The following is a 20,441-nucleotide window of genomic DNA, read 5'->3' on the forward strand; positions in this document are numbered from 1 at the left end:
TGTGGACTGTTGCCCTCCATTAGCCATGTGTTGACCCAATATTTGGGGGGTTGAGAGCTGATGGTGGGGGCAGAGATGTTGACAAATGGGAGAGAGGAGTATCAAATGACCCCTGGGGACGGGGAGGGGGGAAACGGAGCAGAAAGTGACTTGGTGTTTGCTTGGAGGTTTCATAGCGGCTCTGTCTTTATCTCTCTTTATCTGGGTTGAAGGGGTCGTTACAGGGGTTAAGCAAAGATCACCTAGCGCTCATTAAAAAGCCTTTAATCAATCCTTCCTCGTCGATGAACACACACATGTAAGGTGTGAGAAGCATGAGGGGGGGAACAAATATCATTGGCATTGCAACTGCATAAGAAAGCACATGGTGAACTGCTTTATGCCTACACCACAGGCTCAGATTAGCCAATCGCAGTGACGTCTGACAAGCCGCCGCGCCCTCGGGCGAGAGGTGGGCTTAAAGAGAAAAGACTGACAGGCTGTAAAGAATGCTGCAAGTTGATGGCATCTAGTCAACCTGGAGGGAGAGAGGCGGGGGGTTGGGGGCTGGGGGTGCAGAGGATGACAGTTGACGGAGGTGACAGACAGACAGACAGACAGTCAGACACTCAGCTAGTGACACACAGACCTGTCATACAACCTTCTGTCAAGGGCGTTGGAGGTCTTTTGTTGACATTGTTTACAACTCATGACTGTCACGATCCCGGGAGAATACAGGCAGGAGAACAGAGACCCCCGACACCCCCGGACGTTAAAAACCCAGTTGCACCTTCACCTGCATGTGTTTCCTAGGAGGAGGCTATGTCACATCGCCTTTAAATATATATATAAAAAAAAAAAGGTTCCCATGTGTCCTGACCTTTAGGAATGCACCTCGTCGTTCCAAATAAAGATGCCAGCGAGGCTACATACTGTACCTCATTATACAGCCAGGCCTCAGCCAGTCCATTACATTACACGGTAATACAAGCCATAGGCAGGGCACATGGGCTGGACGCTGCAGAGGCCTTTCTCAGCAGATTATTTTGGGCTCTCTACTGTGTCATTACTCGGCCTCCCGCTCTGTATTTAGGCCTGTTGATTGCAGGGCAGACATTGGGCAGGGCCGAGGTGGGCTCTCTCTCCCTCGATTGAGTTGAGGGCTTTGACATTGGCTCAGTTGTTTCATGTGTGTTTGTGGTGAAAGCCAGGCCGTGTGCCATTTAGCTCTGCAACCACTTCTCTCCTCCTCCTCCTCCTCCTTCTTCTCCTGTTCTCATCCTCTCTCCAGTCACACACTCCTCTCCTCTTCTCTCCTCTCTTTTTCACTCTTTCTGGGATTTCCTTCTCCTCATCCCTCCTGTCTGTTCCTTTGAAAACAGCCCCAGGAGAAGTTCTGCTCCCCGGTTTGCTATTATAATATAAATCTTATCTCAGCCTGAGCTGTGGAAGACTTCATATCTGTGGTATCTCCTGAAAGGGGGGATGCGTCCTTTATGTGTGTGAGTGAGAGAGAGGGGGAGAAAAAGAGAGAGAGACTAGGGCGCGTGCACGTGCGCCCTCTCTCTCTCTCTCTCTCTCTCTCTCTCTCCTCCCTATAATCAGCGACCGACGGGAGGGGGCGGAGCCGAGGCGCCGTGACTGTAACGCGATAGCTGCTCGGCTCAAAAAGCGCGATCACTCACACACACGCACTCCTCCACTCCACTCCACACACACACACCTCGCCAGTCGCGCACACATAACGGAGCACACGCCGGTGTCGGAGCGGAGCGGAGCGGAGCGCAGTGCTGCACAGACGGAGCCGCCGCCACAAGAAGGAGAAGCGCAGGAGAGAAGAGAGAGGAGGGGAGGTGGCGTGACAGGAGCCGGTGTGTGCTTGTTGTTTGATTTGGGAACAAGATCCAGCGCAACTCTCCTTATCGATCACTCAGAGACTTTTTTTTTTTAGAAGAAGCAGCCCGTGTGACTCGGACTGAGGCTTCCGGGGCTTTACGAGTCTGTTATTGAAGACTTGAGCTCGCTGCTACTACTATACGAGACCCCGGCAGCAGCAGCAGGAGCAGAAGCAGAGACCCTCGTGTGCGCAAAACACGCGAGGACGCAGAGACGGAGATACGGGGGCGCAGGGAGACTCGCGATCGGAACTTGACGCACCCTGGAGCCGCTGTCCAGAAGCTCCGGAGCCGCTCAGCTGCGCAGTTTTGACCCAGGAGTTTGTTTGTTCACTATTTTTTTTTCCTGTTTTGGATGAGCTTCAGTGACATCGCTCAGACTTAAAAAGGCAAAACGCTGCGTAAATAAGAATTTCTTCAGTGACATGTAGTTGCCACAGTTTCCTCCTCCAATGGTTTAATAAACGCCGTGGGATTATCACTGAAGTTCAGTTGTGACTGTCGCCAGCGATTTTTTTTTCTTTTTGCCTCTGAAGGGGGTGTGGATTTTTCTTTATTTTTGGAGGAACAGCAGAATTCACATCGTTACAAGGTGGAAAATCAGGAACTTGAAGCTGTCCACGAGTTTCTGAAGCATCCAAGATGGATTTTGTGCCATCGCTGATTGGATTTTTAATGGCAATGTGTCATGTGGCGCTGAGAGTCAGAGGAGACGAGGGTGAGTTTTAGTTACTTCTTTTGATTTATTTTTTTTTGACACATGCTTGCTCTCAACCAAAACCCCATAAAAGGGAAACGGAGATGATCTAAACCACAGGAGCACGAGTGTAGTCTAAACATCACATTTAATTTCATCTGTTGGGATACAATCATTTCACATTAACGAGAGCTCCTCATGTGTTTCACATTATTCCAAATACGCATGACAAAGCTGTTGTGTGATAAGCAGATCCATGTGTTTCTTGGATGTTTTTTTCCCTCTAAATGTGGGAAATGAGGAGGGCAGAGAGAGAGGAGGCAGGTTAAACATTAGTATAAATAAATAGGCCTGATGTGATGTGTGGAAACCCAGAATTAGATTGGCTTTAAAATAAATAAGCCTGTGATTTATTGAGTCCTGTGCCGTGTTGTTGTCACACATCAAAAAGTACAAAAAAAAAAAAAAAACTTGGATGCTTTCATTAAATATTTAGCAGATCGGAAACAGTTATCTGTCCCAGCCTGGCTGAGTGCAGGACAGAGCTGACTATCAGCTCAGTGGGCTGTGAATGAGCTGATTATATGCATGAAGCTTTTTGAAAATTCAAACACATTGTTTACCCCGTTGTTTTTCTTTTGATTTAATTATTCATCAAGGGAAATAAACAAACCGGCGCTGATTAAAATGCGAGTTCACATCAGGATGAAAATAGGTTTGAGGCGTAGGCTGGGCTACAACCTGCTATTTTACAAATTCGCTGATGTCCAAGAAACCGTGCGTAAAAGCTACTCTGTCATTGTAGGATCTGACTACTAGGACTGTAATCACCACTATTATAATCATTATCCTCATCAGCCACCGCGAGACTCTCTCCTTCATTATCTCCTCGTGCTCCTCGGGGTTGTGTGTGTGTGTGCAGGGTGAAGGCAGGGCTGCTGGTGGCGGAGCGCCGGCAGCTCCAGGCGGCGGCGCACCGTCACCTCGGCGCGCTCTCAGCAATCAAATAACAATAAGCAGGGAGATTAGGGAGCAGGATGAGCCGGGGAATAGCAGCCCTGCAGCTGGAGGGACTGGGAGCTTTGCTCTAAGGCACTTAAACAAGGCTCATCCCCGCTGCAAAGCACCGAAATGCCACAGTGGCGAACGAGCCACCGCGTTTGATTTACTACAGAGGGAGCAAAGCTCAAGCATGAAACAGCGGCGGGTTTATTTAGAAGCCCAATTAAATGTGGATTTAACACCAGGGGCGCGCGGCGGTCCGTCTGGTCAGTGGCACACAGGGACGATCAGATACTCATAATCAGATGTCAATCATCATCTGCTGCCTAATTTTGCTAAGAAACGAGCAGGGTGGAGGCAGGTGTGGAGGTGGAGGTGGTGGGCTGCTATGCGGGGGCTTACCACGCCGAGAAGTGACGCCACTGGTGGGATGACACATGGCCTCTCGCTCACTCATCCTTGTAAAAGCACCTACTCTGCCGTTCTTGATGCCTTTACGGGGCTGTGACTCCCGGTGTCACCGTTTTATATTTCATGTGGCTGTGCGCTTTTTCGGGATTATTTGTGCGTAAAGGGAAACGTGACATGTACGTGTCTCTGGTACGTCTTTCCCACATCTCCCCCTGGCATGTTTGTCTTTTAGAAGATCTATTATACTTTTTAGTCTTATCTATAGGGCAGTTTACATTTGGCTTCAACTGCAGCTCCTCCTCTTGTTTCTGCTACTTGTTTTAAATAGGACAGTCATCCCTCTGAATGATGTGTGTGTGTGTGTGTTTTACTGGCTGCCTGTGTACCCGTTGATCAGAGACAGATGTGGGCCTCTTGGCAGCCATCAGGCCAGCAAGAAGCTAGATCCCCCTCCTCTCCTTCTCCCTCTCTCCTCCTCTCTCTATCTCTATCTCTCTCTCCCTTGCCAAGACACTGCAGCCCATGTCTCAGCCTCCACGCTCCCCTCAAGAGCCACATTACACACAGATGCCAGAGGGAAGAGAGGCTGAAAGAGAACAGAACGGAGACAGAACAGGGAGGTTCAGAGAGTCATGGGAGAGGAAGAGGGTGCAGCAGAGGGAGAGAGAGAGGGAGATGTGAGGGGACAGAGAGGCACTCACTGCAGAGGACTGTGGAAGGCAGATGCAATCGTACCCAAGGCGCAGGAAAAGTGACGAGGAGAAGTGAGTGTGGCATCCACCAGGCCACGACGAAGTGAAGCGAAGAGTGAACAAGCAGGAGGAAGCCTCGGGGGCGGAGGGGTTGCGTATCAAACAGAGTGTAAGAAGAAAGGGCAACATCAAAGCGTGCAGGGGTCAGGAGTTAAAATGGCACTGGACGGTGAGGGGACAGATGGCATTAAGGGTTTATGAAGTGACACTATCATCCAGTGAAAAAGAGGAGTGCAGGAGGGGGGGCAGGAGGGGGCTCTGACTGGCAGAGCTCTGCAGGGAGGGAGAGAATAAAAGAAGTGAAGTGAATCTACTAGTTGAAAAACAGATGTGGAAGTGAAGCCCAGTGGTCACATTAAAGGCTTTTGATGCTATAGACACCGTCTGGGTTTTTGCAACATGCTGCATTTTCTAGTACTAGTAGCACAAAAGGTTTTTTCCCTGAAAATATCATGTTTGTAGACAAACCGGTGCCTGCCTGAGGCCGCTCAGCTGCAAAACCTCTGCAAGTATTAAAAACCTTGCACGGTCTCGGGGGTAAATGATCCGTGAAAGACGTTGGGTGCTCTGGACGTTTCCAGTTATGTGGCCCTGCTGTTCTCTGCTGGTGGTGCCTTCACATGGAATAGGAAAAGCCCCGGCGCCTCCTCATTGCAAATCTTTCTTTCCGACACCAAGAGACTTCCACTCCACTTGTGCTGTAATCACAATAGTTTGACTCGGTGACATGTACATTAATTACAGCAGGCATTAATATTCAGGCCATTAAGCTGCTCATTTGCATGTTTATTGAGTGGGTGGGTGTGCATCCTCTTCACCTACGGTATCGACTTCTTCCAGAGTTGGATTCCTGCTCATATTGAATCATTTCTTTTCCAAATGTTAGCCCCTCGGTGAACACTTTTTCATTTTTATCATATTTGTTGGTCTTTTTTTGCTGTTTTCTTTTTGTTTTCCTCTCTCTCTCTTTCTCATGCCTTCACCTCTCCTCTCCTCCTCACCTCCACACCCTGCTCCTCTATTCTTTGCATTTCTTTCTGTTTTAATCTGCACCAGCCTCAGAGGTATCGGCTGTGAAAAACAAGGTCGCCTATTAGCATTCATAGCCAAAGACAAACTGAGTGGGCCGTTCAATACCAGTCAGGTATGAGAGTCACAGGCTCGCGTGAACGGCCCCGCCGCACTCGGGGTGAAATTAAAAACAAGACCCCCATAAATAAAACAGAGCAGGGTCTTTCATTCTGCCGCATTAGCCGCACAGGGGGGTCTTAACGGGAGCTCAGGGACGGGCTTAGATGGGAGCTGGAGGGGGGGTTGGCATTGTCAAGAGGGAAGGCATTAGGAATTTACTGTTATTCACAAGCAGGGTTAAAGAGGAGAGGGGGCAAGGAGAAACAGTTAGGGGTGTGAGTTTAAAGAAAAGCTGCTTTTGGAAGAACCACAATTCCCTTTTATTTTTTCTCCAAAGCGGTCGGTTCCACTAAAAGGTAACAGGCTTGTAAGGTGGGGACAGGAAAGCGGCAACAAATCACCAAGACTCCTGCAGCAAAGCTCAATTCTTCACAGCCCCCCCCCCCCCTCGCTGATGTAGGCTGGGCTGTTTCCACTCTTTAGACCAGGGAAAAGTGCTTCGGCGGTGCAGGTTTGACGGTGGCGCACAGAGACAAAAGACAGCACCATGGGAGAGGGAGACGTGACACTGTAGTCAGGTAGTGTTTAGGATTAGGGCCCACACCATTACCTCCCCCCTGTAGGCACCGGCAACCATCTGTTTAGCCGATTGATCCATTGAACCATTGATCAGGATGGCCAGCATTGTGCATTTAGATGATTAGCATGGGGCACTTATCCTGTTAGGGAGGGAGGGGAAGAAAAGGGAGATGGGCAGAGAGGAAAAGAGGATTTTTAGGATATTATCTTCCTTTGATGTGGCTTTTGTTAGTTCTTAAAAGGAAAAAAAATCCCTCCTTTAAACACAAAAAGATGTTTTCAGTGCATTTCCTGTCTTAGTGGACAGCTTGTTGACCACTCCAGCTGATAACTGGCTGCTGGATACGTTCAGTCTTGTTGCTCATCACACACAGAGGGAAAATCCAGAAAATGTGCCGATTTCTTCACCTGCAGTGGCCTCGGTGCAACTTCTATTAGCCCATAAGCAAGTGGGATCAAGCTTTTTACAGATTCAGTTTGTTTTCCAGCTGCTGTATTTCAGATAAGAGAAGAAACAGAGGCAATACAAGTCTTGATAATCTAGTTTGGACTTATTTTGCCCTGTTTTCACCTCTCAGTCTGCAGAAAGCCTCTGCACCTGGTAATTAAATCTCTATATATGTTTTAAACCTGGCACATAATTCACAGATAAGCCACTGAAGGACCGTTCTCTTTGTAATAAAGATCCACATGTAATATTTATCATGGAGTTAAAGTTCATGAAAACCAAATGTGATTTCATGGCATTAGTATAATGAAGTTAGCACTAAGAATTATTTTGCATATTATATGAGTGCTATAATAGCAGTATTCACGTATGAAAAGTGAGAAAATGACTCCCAGAATGCTTTGAAAGCAGCGTATTACTTTAATTCAACTGTAAATCAGTGAAGGCCACTCCACCTCAGCACAAAGGTGTTAAGGCGCAGGGCAGTGAGAGTCAATCCCCCCTTTCTTCACCCTTCCTCCTCATCCTCCTCACCCTCTCCTTGGGTCCAGTCTAGTGTGGAATGGGTGAGATTAAAAGCACGGCGCGGAGACAACCCCTGCTCTTGACTGAATGGATGAGCGCTGCCCACTCTCCCCTCTCATTCCCTCACTCTGGGCGATAGCACTTTTTAATTAAGGTGGGGTGTGGAGGGAGAGAGGGAGGGTCGGTGTGGGGGGTGTGGGAGAAGGAGGGGAGCCAGCGAGGGAGGGAGGGAGGGAGGGAGGGGGGGGCAAAGAGACACTAGGAATGATGGAGGGATTTATCAGCGCCTCTCCTCACACTCGCAGCTTATCCCAGAGCGTGACGCCATACTTCCCAGATAAGGCGACTAATAGAAATGAGAGCGCAGGCGTGCACACACACACACACACACACACACATGCACACACACACTACAGAATATGAGCTAAGACATGCAGACATATGCACATTCTCTCAGATAATGAAGATAAAGGCACTCACAGCGGGCACAAAGACGTCTCTGGGCTCGGCTTGATCTGGAGTGACTGGAAAATGTGCGCGCACACACACGCAGAGAGTCGCTTTATTTCACATTCATTTCACTCACACACACACACACAAAACAAAGAGTGCAGCTGCATGAAGACTCACACAAAACGAGTGAGTGTATTTTCTAAGCAGAAAAACTATAAATGAGTGCATGTATAGTATTTCTGCTTAGAAAATACACTCACTCGCTTACAGTTTAGAGACATGGTGACATTGTTCCCATGTAACAGGGTTTTGGTCCTTGCATGGTAGGAACACATGTGGCACTTGTTTGGGTTTTTGGGTGTGTGTGTGTGTGTGTGTGTGTGTGTGTGTGTGTGTGTGTGTGTAGACAGATGGGCTCCTCTAGTAGAAGAGACAGTGTAATTCATGAAGCTCACTGGCAGCTCCTGAGTGCTTCCCCTGTGTTACTCATCCAACGCCGCAAGTTCTTTTCTCACCATAACATTATGCTTGACAGTAAAACACACTCACACACTCTCTCGCACGCACACACACACATGCACGTTTTACACTAACTAATTGCCGCGGATACCCGAGCAATTAGGGAAAAAAATAACACACATCCGTCACCATAATCAAGAAATCTTCTCACATTTATTGCAGATATATAATACGACTGTAGCGTCATTGTCATTCTTTATTTTTTTACTTACACGCACCGAACTGCCAGTGTATGTGTGTGTGTGTGTGTGTGTGTGTGTGTGTGTGTGTGTGTGCTGACTGACAGAGGTTTCCCAGTGGGGTCAGTGTCTACAGGGAGCCGCTGGAGAGCAGGCATGTCTTAATGAGGCTCGTCAGGCTCTCTGAGCATCACACACACACACACACACACACACACACACACACACACACACACACTGAGACACACACTCCCCTCGCTCCATCTTCTCTCTGCATCTTTCTCTGTATTTCTCCTTCCTCATCACCTCCTGTCGCCTCCTCCCCTCCCTCCCTCCTCTCTCTGCCTGTCACTCGCTCCTTCTTCCTTCCACATATGTCCTCTCACCCGCCCATCATACATCAACCCCACCCTGCCTGCGCCTCCCCCCCTTTCCGATCAATCTTCCCCTTTCTTCCCTAATCCATGTCTTATCCATCGCCTCTCTGTCTCACCTCCTCTTCCTCCCCACTCCTTCGCCTTTTCCTCTCCCTTCCATTTTCTTTTCCAAGTTTAATCCCTTTTCTCCCCTTCCCTTCTCTTCTCTTCTCTTCCCACTCCATCTCTCCTCTCCTCTCCCTCCTCCTCTCTCCTCTTCATCCTCCTTGGAGGCCACTGAATGGGCAGCTCAGGGAAAAAAAGTGTTGAGGCTGCAGGATTCTCCCCAAACGGCTTAATCTGCTGAGGCTCTGTGCGCTGATAGCCTCCTGCTCACCATTCCCTCCATAGGTTTCCCAACAATGACTGTCTGTCTGCACCGCCGCAACAGATAAAGAGATGTCTATGTGTGTGTGTCTGTGTATATGTGTGTGTGTGTGTGTGTGTGTGTGTGCGGCTCTCTGTCTGCCATCCCTGCTATCTTTTTGAAATATTTCAGTTAGCTATTTTTTCCACCTCTGCTGGCCCTCATGATTGACAGGCCCTCTGTATGTATTTGGATGTGCGTGTGCGTGGGTGGCTGTTTGAACATGGAGCAGCAGCAGCTATGTGTGTGTGTGTGTGTGTGTGTAAGCATGAATGAGTGGGTGTGTGTTTTAGCGAGTACGTGCCAGCAGCATCCTCATGTGCATCTGAACTTGAGCGCGCGGTGCTGTGCATTTGGTGTCGCTGTGCATATGCACGTGGGCGGCCGGAGTCGTGCACCCGCATGAAATCACCGGCAGCTGTGTATGTGTGTGTGTGTGTGTGTGTGCGGCCTGTGTGTGAGCGTGGGCGTAGCTCCTCTCCAGTAACAAAGTAAGGAAGCCATCGCAGCTCTATCAAATGTCAGAGAATCTTAAGTGTGCCTTTTAAGCACAATAGGCGGTGGAAATGTCAACACTTGAAGGGTCTATTACACTTCAAGCCTTTGGTGCTGTGTTTTTTTTTCTTTTTTCCCGTCTTTCCGCTTCCTTTATTGATGCTTTCACAGAAATTTTAAAAGAAACAGGCAGGAATATCAACCCATTTATGTCAAGAATAGATGCAGCTCAGCGGGTGAGTGGTTAAGCCCACCGTTTGGAGGTGCATTGTTAATGGCAGTTCACCGTGAGCTGCAGTTTGTTGCACTGTCTGAGGTGTTTTCCTTATTTGGTCGACGACGAACGCCAGGGCCAATATTAAGAAAACATTTGTCCGTCTTTGAGTTCAATATCACACTGTTCATTATATTTACAGATCCCACTGGTGCGCACTCACATGTGCAGTGTGAGGTAGAGTGTAAAAGCACCACCAACTCCCCCTCCTCCCCTGCTGTTGTCATGGAGAACACGTTTTTGCTATTGCTTCTCCATAACCAATAATAATGTCTGCAAATCTAATGCAGTGCAAAAGTAATAAAAGAGCCATTGTGCACAATGTGTGATATCCCACTGTGTGTATGTGTGTGTGTTTGACGCAGAATACCCATATACATGTTCCTTTTGTATGTGCGTTTATGTGTTTAGCGTGTTTATGGGAGATAACGCAAAGCGAGGGAGCTGCTGTAGCCGTCGGGCCGTAGGCAGAGAATGGGGCCTTTTGTTGCCGCGTTAGCTTCTCATTACAGAGTCGGGGTGACCCCCCAGAACCCCACTAGACAGGCCGTCTGCGTGTCACTTCCTGCCTAAGCCATCCCAGCAACGCCATTGGCAGGCTATTGTTCCTGGGAGAGTGTGATAGGATCAGGGAATGTGTCCTAATGTTTGCAGATTGGCTTGCTGGAGCAACAATTACACTTGGAGAACGCTCCCGACGGGGAACTGGAGAGATAAGAGCCTGGGTGTGGAAGAGGGTGAAAGAGGCTCTGTGTGTTTCAATAAGTGTGCGTGTGTGCGTGTACGTGCGTGCGCTCTTTGCCAAATGCGGCAATGATGATCTTTTATTGTTTTAATAGCTTACCCATGTGTTCCCGCTCGCACTGACAATCCACAATGGAGAAGTTTTTCCAATTTCCTCGTAACTGACGGCCTAAATTGCTTTCTTTGTTTTACTGTTCATTTGTTGCTCATCACATCTTCATCCAGAGAAACAAGGTAAATGAAGGCGAGTCCTCTGAGTCGCTGCTGTAGGGAGTGTAGCATTCACAGGAGTTATACGGTTTGACGGTGAATAACAAATGTAGGGATGCATCGTGACTACATTTAGAATAAAAATACTCAATTCTTGTCTCTGTAGGTTTTTTTCTTATATATATACATATATTCTACAATCAATAACCACTTCCTCTCACCTTCTCTGTCTCCATCACAATGTCAGAGTGTGGAGGCGTGTACGATGCCAGCGAGGCGGGCTACATCACCTCCCCTGGTTATCCTCTGGAGTACCCGCCTCACCAGAACTGTCACTGGATCATCACGGCCGCGGAGCCGTCGCAGCGCATCGTCCTCAACTTCAACCCACACTTTGAGATCGAGAGGCTGGACTGCAAGTAAGACGAAGGGGGGACAGAAGGGGGGAGTCGTGTCATAATAGTGAAGCCTTAAAACCACTTTTCTCTATTACTTTGACCAATAAGACTCCACGGTGTGTTATTATTCTGGCTCACTGGTGATTTGTGTTGACATTTTCATTAGTATGCTGTATCTCAAATAAGTCATTTCCTGTGGAAGCACACAGATTTTTACATACTATAATAAGTCACTGCCAGTGGTTTTGGCCTGAGCCCAAGTTGTTGAAACGTTTTCCACATTTTGACCACAACAGGTCAAACGCAAAAGAAATTTTAATTGTAGGTACAAGCTTTCTGCAAATGGCAGACCATTAACTGTGGTTTTCTTTTTGTGAGATAATTATTTATTAAGCTCTTTTCATCTCTGTCCTTTTCCACTTTCACACCATTACACACATCGCAGGATGACGCCCCGATGAGACAGCAGCACACTTTCAGCACCGGCCTTTTAAAAGCTCCTCCAGAGCAATTACTGGGTTAAATTCCTTGCTCAAGGGCACATGAGCCGCACGTAACCTCAGTTTCCACATCCCCAAAGTTTTCTCAGCCTCGTTCACACAGACAAACAAAACAGGACACAACAGCAGACTGAATGGAAAGAGTGAGTCAAACGGCTGAATAGTCGTTCTCTCTGGTTCAGCATGCTGGAAGGTGCTGAAGTTTTAAGGACATAATATCGATTTGAAAAAAAAGTTTAGACAGATTTTCAGAAACAGTTTTGTGTATGTGTCTGACATTATCATCTGTAATCCTCCTCCATCTGATAATCAAATGCCAGGCTGCATCTGAAAACGGAGGACAGAGCAGATAGGATGAAAGAAAACAATCATGATGGAGTTTGAAGTTTTTTTGGAGGGAGGAAAGTAAGGACGAGGGGGAAGAAAAAGTAAGAGAATAAGGAGGAGGAGGAGGAGGAGGAGGGGAAGAAGAGAACGAGGCCCAGCTGTTGTGATGTGCCTGCGTTGGTCAGTTTCCTTTCTCATACACAAATAATCTGAATCATATGGTCTTCTATTGTCTTTGACCTCAGAGGAAGTCACGGTCTCTACTGTTTAATCCAGTTTTATACAACAAACTCAGGAGGGACGTTACACAATTCACCCGTCATGAGACTCTTTTAGTTTTTGGTGTCTTTTAAAGCGAACGCAGACGTTGATTTATCAGCGCAGCCTCCACAATTACAGCCATTTATTTCTCCTCAGTTCGCTCCAGCTCTCGCTTTTCTCCCTAAATTGAAGAATTAATAATCCTTGATGGCTGTTTTTGCATTGTTCACTGACAAAGCACTTTGTCTGGCCGGGAGAAAAATGTAACTTTCATGAGGACATCAGTGGAAAAAAAAAAAAAAGGGGGTCTTTGTAATGATTGTCGGCTCTATTCACACGGCTGTGTCAGGTTGCGGCGGAGCTGGAAATGTTATTTTTGATGTGTCAGCTTTGTGTCTACAGGTTTCTGTCAAGGCGACAGGGAAAAAAAAAAAAAGTTGCATAATTATCTCCTTTTGCAATATGTTCCTGCAGTAATAACGCTTTAACACCGGCACCCACTGTGTCAACACTCCAGCACACTGGACCCCGCCGCTGTTAGTGGTGGAGGGAGGAACGGCTCAGCTGTTGATAAGCAGTGTGTCAAGCAGTTTCTCACAGCCCAAGGCGAGCAGGGCAAGAGGAGGAGGAGGAGGAGAGAGCTGAAATGTCTCCTCTTTTCTCTCCACAGAGGGTTTTTATGGGATGAGGGCTTTTTTTTTTAACACTAGCCTGGAGGTACCGAGGCCTTGGCCTGCCCTCTAACACACACTCCCACTCAATCTCCCTTCATCCTTATGTACAAGTGTGTGTCAGTGAGCGTGGGTGGGGAAAAGGCGTCTACATGTGAGTAACTCTGCAAGCATTTACTCCAGTGTTGGTGTGTAAGACTAGCCTCCATCCCTCCGTCTGCACATCCCTCCATCCATCCAGACTTGCAGTGATAGCCCCCTTTTTAAAGGCCCATTACAGAAAGAGGGGATCACGCCAACATTTATTTATGCATAACCTCTAAACCTAATGTGTTTGCCCTCCAGTGTTTCATAGAGGAAGTGTTTCCCTTCAGGGTGGAGGGAGAGCAGCAGAAATAAGTGGGGAAACGCCAAAGTATGGCTCGATATTCCTCCTCGCTCCGTCCTGTGTTATGCTTTTTACCCAGATTGATCCGAACCCTGTGGTGCTTGCTTCCTTTTTCTTTCTTTTTTTGCCTGTATGATTAGGCATTGTTACGCGCGCCCTTGCCTCTCCTGCTGCGCGTCCCCGTCTTTTCCTCCCTCCTCCCACTGTGTGGACGCACACCTGAGCAGCGTTTGGGGAGGTAGTATCTAGAGGGTGGAGAGAGGCCTGTCTCTCTCTTCACACACACACGACCATGACAGGCAAGGCAAGGCAAGGCAATTTTATTTGTATAGCCGGACAGGAGGAGATTTCTTTTGTTTTCTGTTCTGTGTTTCTTTCCAAGCGTTTATTTTTCTCCTTATTCATTTGTTCCCATGTGGTAGTAGACCACTGGGCTTTGTTGTTTTAGTTTGGGGTGTAGGTGACTGGTGGTCCTGTTCTCGGTTTTGTCCCCCCCCACCCCCCTCTTCTTTAGGAAGTTTGGGTTAGGTAGTCCTACAGCCCATTGCTGGGTCGGTCTCTGTCCCCGTCTCCCCCGCTGCAGCCCCTCATGTTGCTTGTGTTCCTTTGTTTGATTATGTTTGGTTGAGACTTTCTGTTGGGTTAATAAATGTATCATTCTATTATTTTACCCGTTTTTTTCATGGTATTTGTCCTTCCTTTTAATGCAAATAAACTGCATATATGTTTCATATATGTGCATAATATATCCTCATATAGATTCTTTGTGGGGAGCCGTGGCAGGGGGCGGGGTAGCAGAGGTGGAGGAGGGCTCACCATCTCGGTCAGGGTTGAAAACTCCGCATGACAGCTGGGATTTACAGAGATGGCAGCAAAGAGAACCTGTTACCTGAAGGAGACACAGAGCCTCGTGGTCCAGACTGCTGATCGTGGGAACGCGGGGCGATGCGGAGGAATATATAGACGATAACATGCTCATAAAGGCTGTAAATGGACACATGTTTCCAAGTTCACGCTTAGGTATGCAACCTGTGTGCTCGTCAGCCATCATATCTCCCTTGGGCACTTTAGGTCCTTTTAAAAACCAAGAAAAGTGCTTGGTCAGCCCCGGGAAGGGCTCAGAAGAACTGGGGCTACAGTAATATCCCCGAGCCAGCTGGTGATTTTCCCTCAGCGGGTTCAAACAGTCAGTACTCGGACGATGCAACGTGGCCAAAAACCGCGGCTCTACTGCAGCAATCAAATCCGCAGCCTTTATGCAGGCGCTCCATGTCTGAGGTGGCACTTTAATTCAGGATTTCATTTCAAGGGAAGGGGGGTCCGGCCGCGTGCCAAATAGCTCTTACCTCCAGGCTGCCAGCCGATTGATGTGAACTAAATGTAATAAAGGCTAGATGAAATATCAGGCCCATATCTCTAATGCAATCTGCCATCACCAAGCCCCAGGATGCTACCTAGTGATATACCAGGAGCTGAGGAGAGAGAGGGAGAGAAGTGGAGATGATTCTCTTTCTCTCTCATTTTGTTTTCTCCAGCTCTCCTTCTCTTCTGCTTCATCTTCTTCCCTCCTGTTCTTGATCCGTCTCTTTCCCCCCCTTTGTTCTTCCATTCTCCCTCTCCTCTTGCCGGAGGAGGAAGTGTTTTATTTTTACACACTTGAATTAAACATTGAAACAGGCACAATCCTACATACAGACGCACACACACACACACAAACACACACACACACACACCATAAAACAGTAGTCATTCAGAAAGATCCATTTCTTCCACCTCTGTGGGTTTTATTTTCTCATTTTTGTTTGGTTATTTGTTATTGAGCGCAGCCTGAGGAGGGAAGATCTGATGATATAACTTTATAACTTTCCACACACACTTCAGACACACACACACACAATAAAGCTGTGTGGCCTGTGACATGCCCTGTCACCAGCACATAGCAACTGTGCACTTATGTGTGTGTGTGTATGATATCACCCACTCACCAATACCCAACGGCGGGAGCAGAGAGGTGTGGGATCAATGTCCGTATTGCGCGTGTAATGGGAAATCGATAGATGATCAGGAGTGGCCGGAGGGAGAGAGAGGAGGGGATGAAGAGGAGGATGAAGGGGGGGTTGATGGTTAAGGATGAAAGGCGAGACAGATGAGAAGCCAGAGGTCACGACTAAAGGGAGTTGTTCAGGTTTTGATGTGTCAATATCTGGCACTTTGCCGGCGTTTAGGACAAGATCACGGTCATCACAGCGTCCGGCCACCTCCACGACGATTCCACCTGCCAACGCTGTAATGATGATATAATAACTAACAGAACAAAACCTGCAGCGTTTTCCCGAACGCTCCCTGTGATCGGTTGCTCCTGTCCACCACAGAGACACTGAGATGAGAGCAGTGCATTAAAGCTTTATGATTAATTTAGTCGCTCTCTCATGTTCTCCGCTCCACAAACATGTAAGCAAAGAGCTGGATTCTCCGCATGAGTGAAAACAACCGAAATCTCTTATTGTATGTGAAATATACGATGACGGAGGGAAGTGGAAGTTGAAGTTGAAGTGGAGAGCTGAGGGCAGCGGGGTCGCGGCTTCAGCTCAGACTGCAGTTATAGTCTGATGTTTCAGATCGATGCAGCCGGGGCCGAGCCCAGACTGCTTGTGGTCGGTGGTTTTGAACCCCGGTCATCTGTAAGTATGAATCTGTGATGGACATCAGGAGGTGAAGGGAGGAGGAAGAGGAGGAAGAGGAGGAGTGCTGTTTGTTTTTTGGGCTAGATTGAAGATGGCAGGCTCAGAGGATCTGCAGGGATTTTGCTCGCAGCATCTAGTTAATATTTCAGAGGCACTTATGGTTTATTAGAGTCCCCTTCGAGGGCGGTAGTGTGTGTGTGTGTGTGTGTGTAGATGCATGAGCATGCATGCAGCCGTGTGTCTACCTCCACCTCACTTAATTTCTGCTGAGAGGGGAGAAGCAGCGGATGCTTCCTCGTTCGCCTGGTGGATCTGGATCTTATGGGTTTGTGTGGAAAGAGAGAAGACGACGACATGACGCAGGAGCAGAGAGAGGGAAAATGATTTCAACTGAAGCCCCCAAGTGTCTGAGCGCCGGCCAAGTTTGGTTTCCTGATATACGAGAACAGCTGTTGCTCTTTTATCAGCGTAAACAAAAATAAATCAGAGGAACACCGCGCAACCCACAGCGAATTACGTGTTAATTTTTTTGTGTAATTTCCACACCCCCCATTGAACGCCTCATGTGTTGATATTCAGCTTCCACTGAATGAAAACACTAGACCCCAGGCTCCTGGTGCAGGGAGAGTGACCACTAGTGGGACTTATGAATATGCATATTACAGTTATGTCTCTCTGTGCCTGCAGGAAATGTCCCTCGTCCACCACAAACAGCAAAAGGTGCGAAAGGCAATTAGTTGTTTAGGCGGAGAGGGGGGGGGCGGAGTGATATATGAGCGCGGAGGAAGAGAGGACATGTCTGGACTGGTGCAGAATTTCTGGCCCTCAAGGGTTTTTAGTTTCCTTAACCCCTCTCCCCCTGTTCCACTTATTCTCCATGGGGGAAATGAGTCGGGGGCGATGGGGAGAGGGGGGGTGTCCCATTATGGCTCCCTGAACACAAGGGCCGGTCATGCAGACCTAGACAGACTGCCAGACAGACAGAAAGCTGGGAATGGGGCATGGATGGTGTCAGACAGAGGCGGGGTTTGGATCAAAACAACTCCCTAATGGAATTTAGATCTGCGGAGGGGGGTACATGTGTGTTTGAGAGTGTGTGAGTGGTATGCGTCGCTAATGTGTGTCTTCATGGGAGTGGGTTTGTGTGTATGTGTGCATGTGCAAGTGATTTATGTGTGTGTGCAATGTCCTGGAATGTGCTCAAGTGTGTGTATGTATACGTGAGTGTGTGTTTGAGAGAGACAGACAGTGGGCTCTCACACGTCAGGCCCTCATGCATGTATTCATCAGAGCCTGGGGAGAGGCTGAGCGAACAGGTCAATAATCACATCTGAGGAACACTCACTCACTGACGCTAATCCATGACAGGAGAGAGAGAGAGAGAGAGAGAGGGAGAGAAGGATAGAGACCCACTCCAAAATCAATTAAAACCTAATTAGGCTCTCAGCTCTTTTATGCTCGGTGTTGGCGATACAGCGGCGAGTGTGTGCGCGCACGCCAGTGTTTGCCTACATCTGCGCGTGCAAAACTGTCTATCGGTGTGTGTGCATGTGTGTACGTGTGTTTGTTGGCACTTGTCGGAGTGTGTGTGTGTTTTCCCCGAGCCCTAAGCATGCAGGCGTATACTCGGGGATCGCCGTGGCTCTTACACCGGCTCACCGTGGGAGCTCGCTGCTAAAGCTTTCACCATCGCCTCTGTAATGCAGGATTACAACCGAGACATGTATAAGAGAATTGGACAACGGCTTCTTTTACTCACTGGCACAAGAGTTCCTCCTCCGGCCCACTGTTACACAGATTTGCCTCAGCCCCAACCATCACCTACTTTAGCTGCAAGGAGACCTGTTAATCCCCCCTCACTGTTATTGCATTTTCAGCACAGACACTTTAGAGGGACGGCATCCGTTTTTTTAAATAATGCACATATTGTTTCTCGCTGGTGCACTGAAATGATGTGTATTGGTAAAAGAGCACTTCAGCGACTACACTGCGTCTCCATAAAGTTAGTGGGCTTGAGATGACAGAGATGGGGGGGGGGCAGGATGGTTGAAAATCAATGCTGCAGAGGCAGAGCCATCCTGACTTTTAGTCCTGAGTGTGGGTGAAGCTTCAAAAAGGCCGGATCCTGCAAATTCCAATAATCCAACTCAATAGCACCATTTGTGAGACGCTCCTTGTCTCCTCACGCCCAGGCTTTCTCTTTAAAAACTAACATAGTCTGACATGAGCGCAGGGATTTTGAGTTTCTCTCTTGTAACTGGTTTACTGTAAACTGCTTTATCTCAGTTTAACAATAACATTATTTTTGCCGTTGTGTAATCTCATAATCTGATTACTTTCTGCTTTTCGTTTTTGGTTTAATCAAACACAGCTTCCTAGTCATCAGATGAGTGTTGTGGTGACATCACAAGCTCACTGCAGCATCTTCACACTTCACCTGTACGTGTGCTGCTCCAACCCAGATTAATATGGTTTGGGATTATCCCCCCATCAGCAGTTTTATCTTGAATGCTCTGTATGGGAATGAAATAGCCCAAAAAAAAAAGAATGGGGTTTAGTTACTCCTCTTAATCCAGGTTTTATTCCAAGCTGCAGTGTCAGTTCTTAGATGCAGAAGAGCACAGTTTAGTGCTGATTGGAACCTCTCAGCTCAAGTGAAGACTTTTCATTTTGGGGAAGTAGTAAGAGAAGAACCTTAGCAGGAGGCTGTGTTTAAAAAGTCGTGTGTGTGTGTGTGTGTGTGTGTGTGATGCCTTCTCAGCATCAAAGAGCCCATCACAGTAATTAGCGGGACAACAGAGACTTTGTGACGTCTCCGTCGTATGAACTAATTGAGACAAGTGTGTTTTTGCGTGTGTGCAAATCTTGGGAGGGTGTCCTCCTCGACGTGGCTGCGAGGCTCCTGTGGCGATGCAGTTAGTTACGCAAGGGAATCGCAGTCTGGGAGGGAAAGGGGAGGGGGAGGGGGGGTGAGGAGACAGTTGTTAGCGCTGTAATGAGAAAGAGAAACGGGGATGGATGTTACGGAGACCAGGATTACACAGAGGTTAGTCACAGATGAAATATAGCAACATGAGTATTTTTAGTGGAAAACAAATACACATGAAAGCACACACATGGAAAGAGGTAGAACAGTGAAGAACACAGCGCTGAGATTCTCACATCCCATAAATTATGACCTCATAACCCGGTCGTTGCTCCCTGTTAAATCATTATCAACACAGCTATGATGTCGTTTATCGAAGACTGTGTTTTATTTGTAAATGACAGTTTTCATTCAATGCACCTGGAATTTAAAGGGGCTATGATAAGTTTTGGAAAGTGAAGACAAAACAATATATTTATCGAAAATGGACCCATTAACAAGTGTAGATTCATCCACATTAATATGAGACTCTTTTATAACCAAAATCAAACTCCTCTGGGTCTCTTTAAACCAGCTGATAGAGACACTATGGTCCTTTAACTTGAAAATAAAGCAGCTGGCCGCAGGGTTTCCCTCTGCGTTGACCCCACCCGTGTGGTGTTCCACCAGGCCTAAATCAAGCATCTCCCACAGACGCTCCAGCGGGTTGTCTGCGACTCTGCTCCTGCATGTGTCTCATAATGTTAGAGGAATGACACACGGGGCTCTGAGCTAATTCTGGATCAGCCAGGTGGGCTCTCTGTGTCTCTCTCCCCAACACGCACTCATAAAAACACACACACACACACACACTGACCTGACAGTTAAGTATTTGCTTTTACAGCCCAGGGTCAGTTGGTGAGGCAGAGTTTAAGCCCAGAGCTCAGGCATGTGGAAGCTACAAAGCGATGCCGTCTTCACATTTATTTATCCTAATTTCTCCCTCTCACCGCCCGACGCTGTTAATGCCCTCACCTTTCCTCTCCCTCAGCCCTCACCTCTTTATTATTTCATGAGCCTCTCTGTCTATTTTTACACGCCTTATTAATGAGTCCATCCAGCTGTCTGTTTGCCTGCATCTTCACCCTCACGGTTCAGCCATTTGCTCCATGTATGTTCAGTTTTGGGGTCCAGTGATGTTGGTGAAATCTGAGTGTGTTGTCCTACCCCGGCTTGTGAGAGCTGGATTTATTGATACTGAATGCAGCTGAGGGGGAGCAGTACAAGTGAG

General features: G+C 47.7%; 1 protein-coding gene across 3 annotated transcripts in view; it reads left to right on the plus strand.

Moving 5' to 3' along the window:
- Positions 1-2,270: 2,270 nt before the first annotated feature.
- The window catches only part of nrp2a (neuropilin 2a), a 59,523-nt gene continuing 41,352 nt past the window's right edge, over positions 2,271-20,441 (plus strand). For 2 of the 3 annotated variants that reach the window (XM_085798127.1, XM_085798136.1), the window contains exons 1-2: positions 2,272-2,592; positions 11,318-11,495. In XM_085798127.1, the coding sequence (XP_085654253.1) occupies positions 2,517-2,592; positions 11,318-11,495 (254 nt within the window). In that variant the 5' untranslated portion in view covers positions 2,272-2,516. Of the gene's footprint in view, positions 2,593-11,317; positions 11,496-20,441 lie in introns of all 3 variants that reach the window. The other variant, XM_085798145.1, reaches the window with a different exon arrangement.

Source organism: Trachurus japonicus, chromosome 2, assembly GCF_045865225.1.
Source record: "Trachurus japonicus isolate A0001 chromosome 2, Traja_1.0".
Taxonomy (NCBI): Eukaryota; Metazoa; Chordata; class Actinopteri; order Carangiformes; family Carangidae; genus Trachurus; species Trachurus japonicus.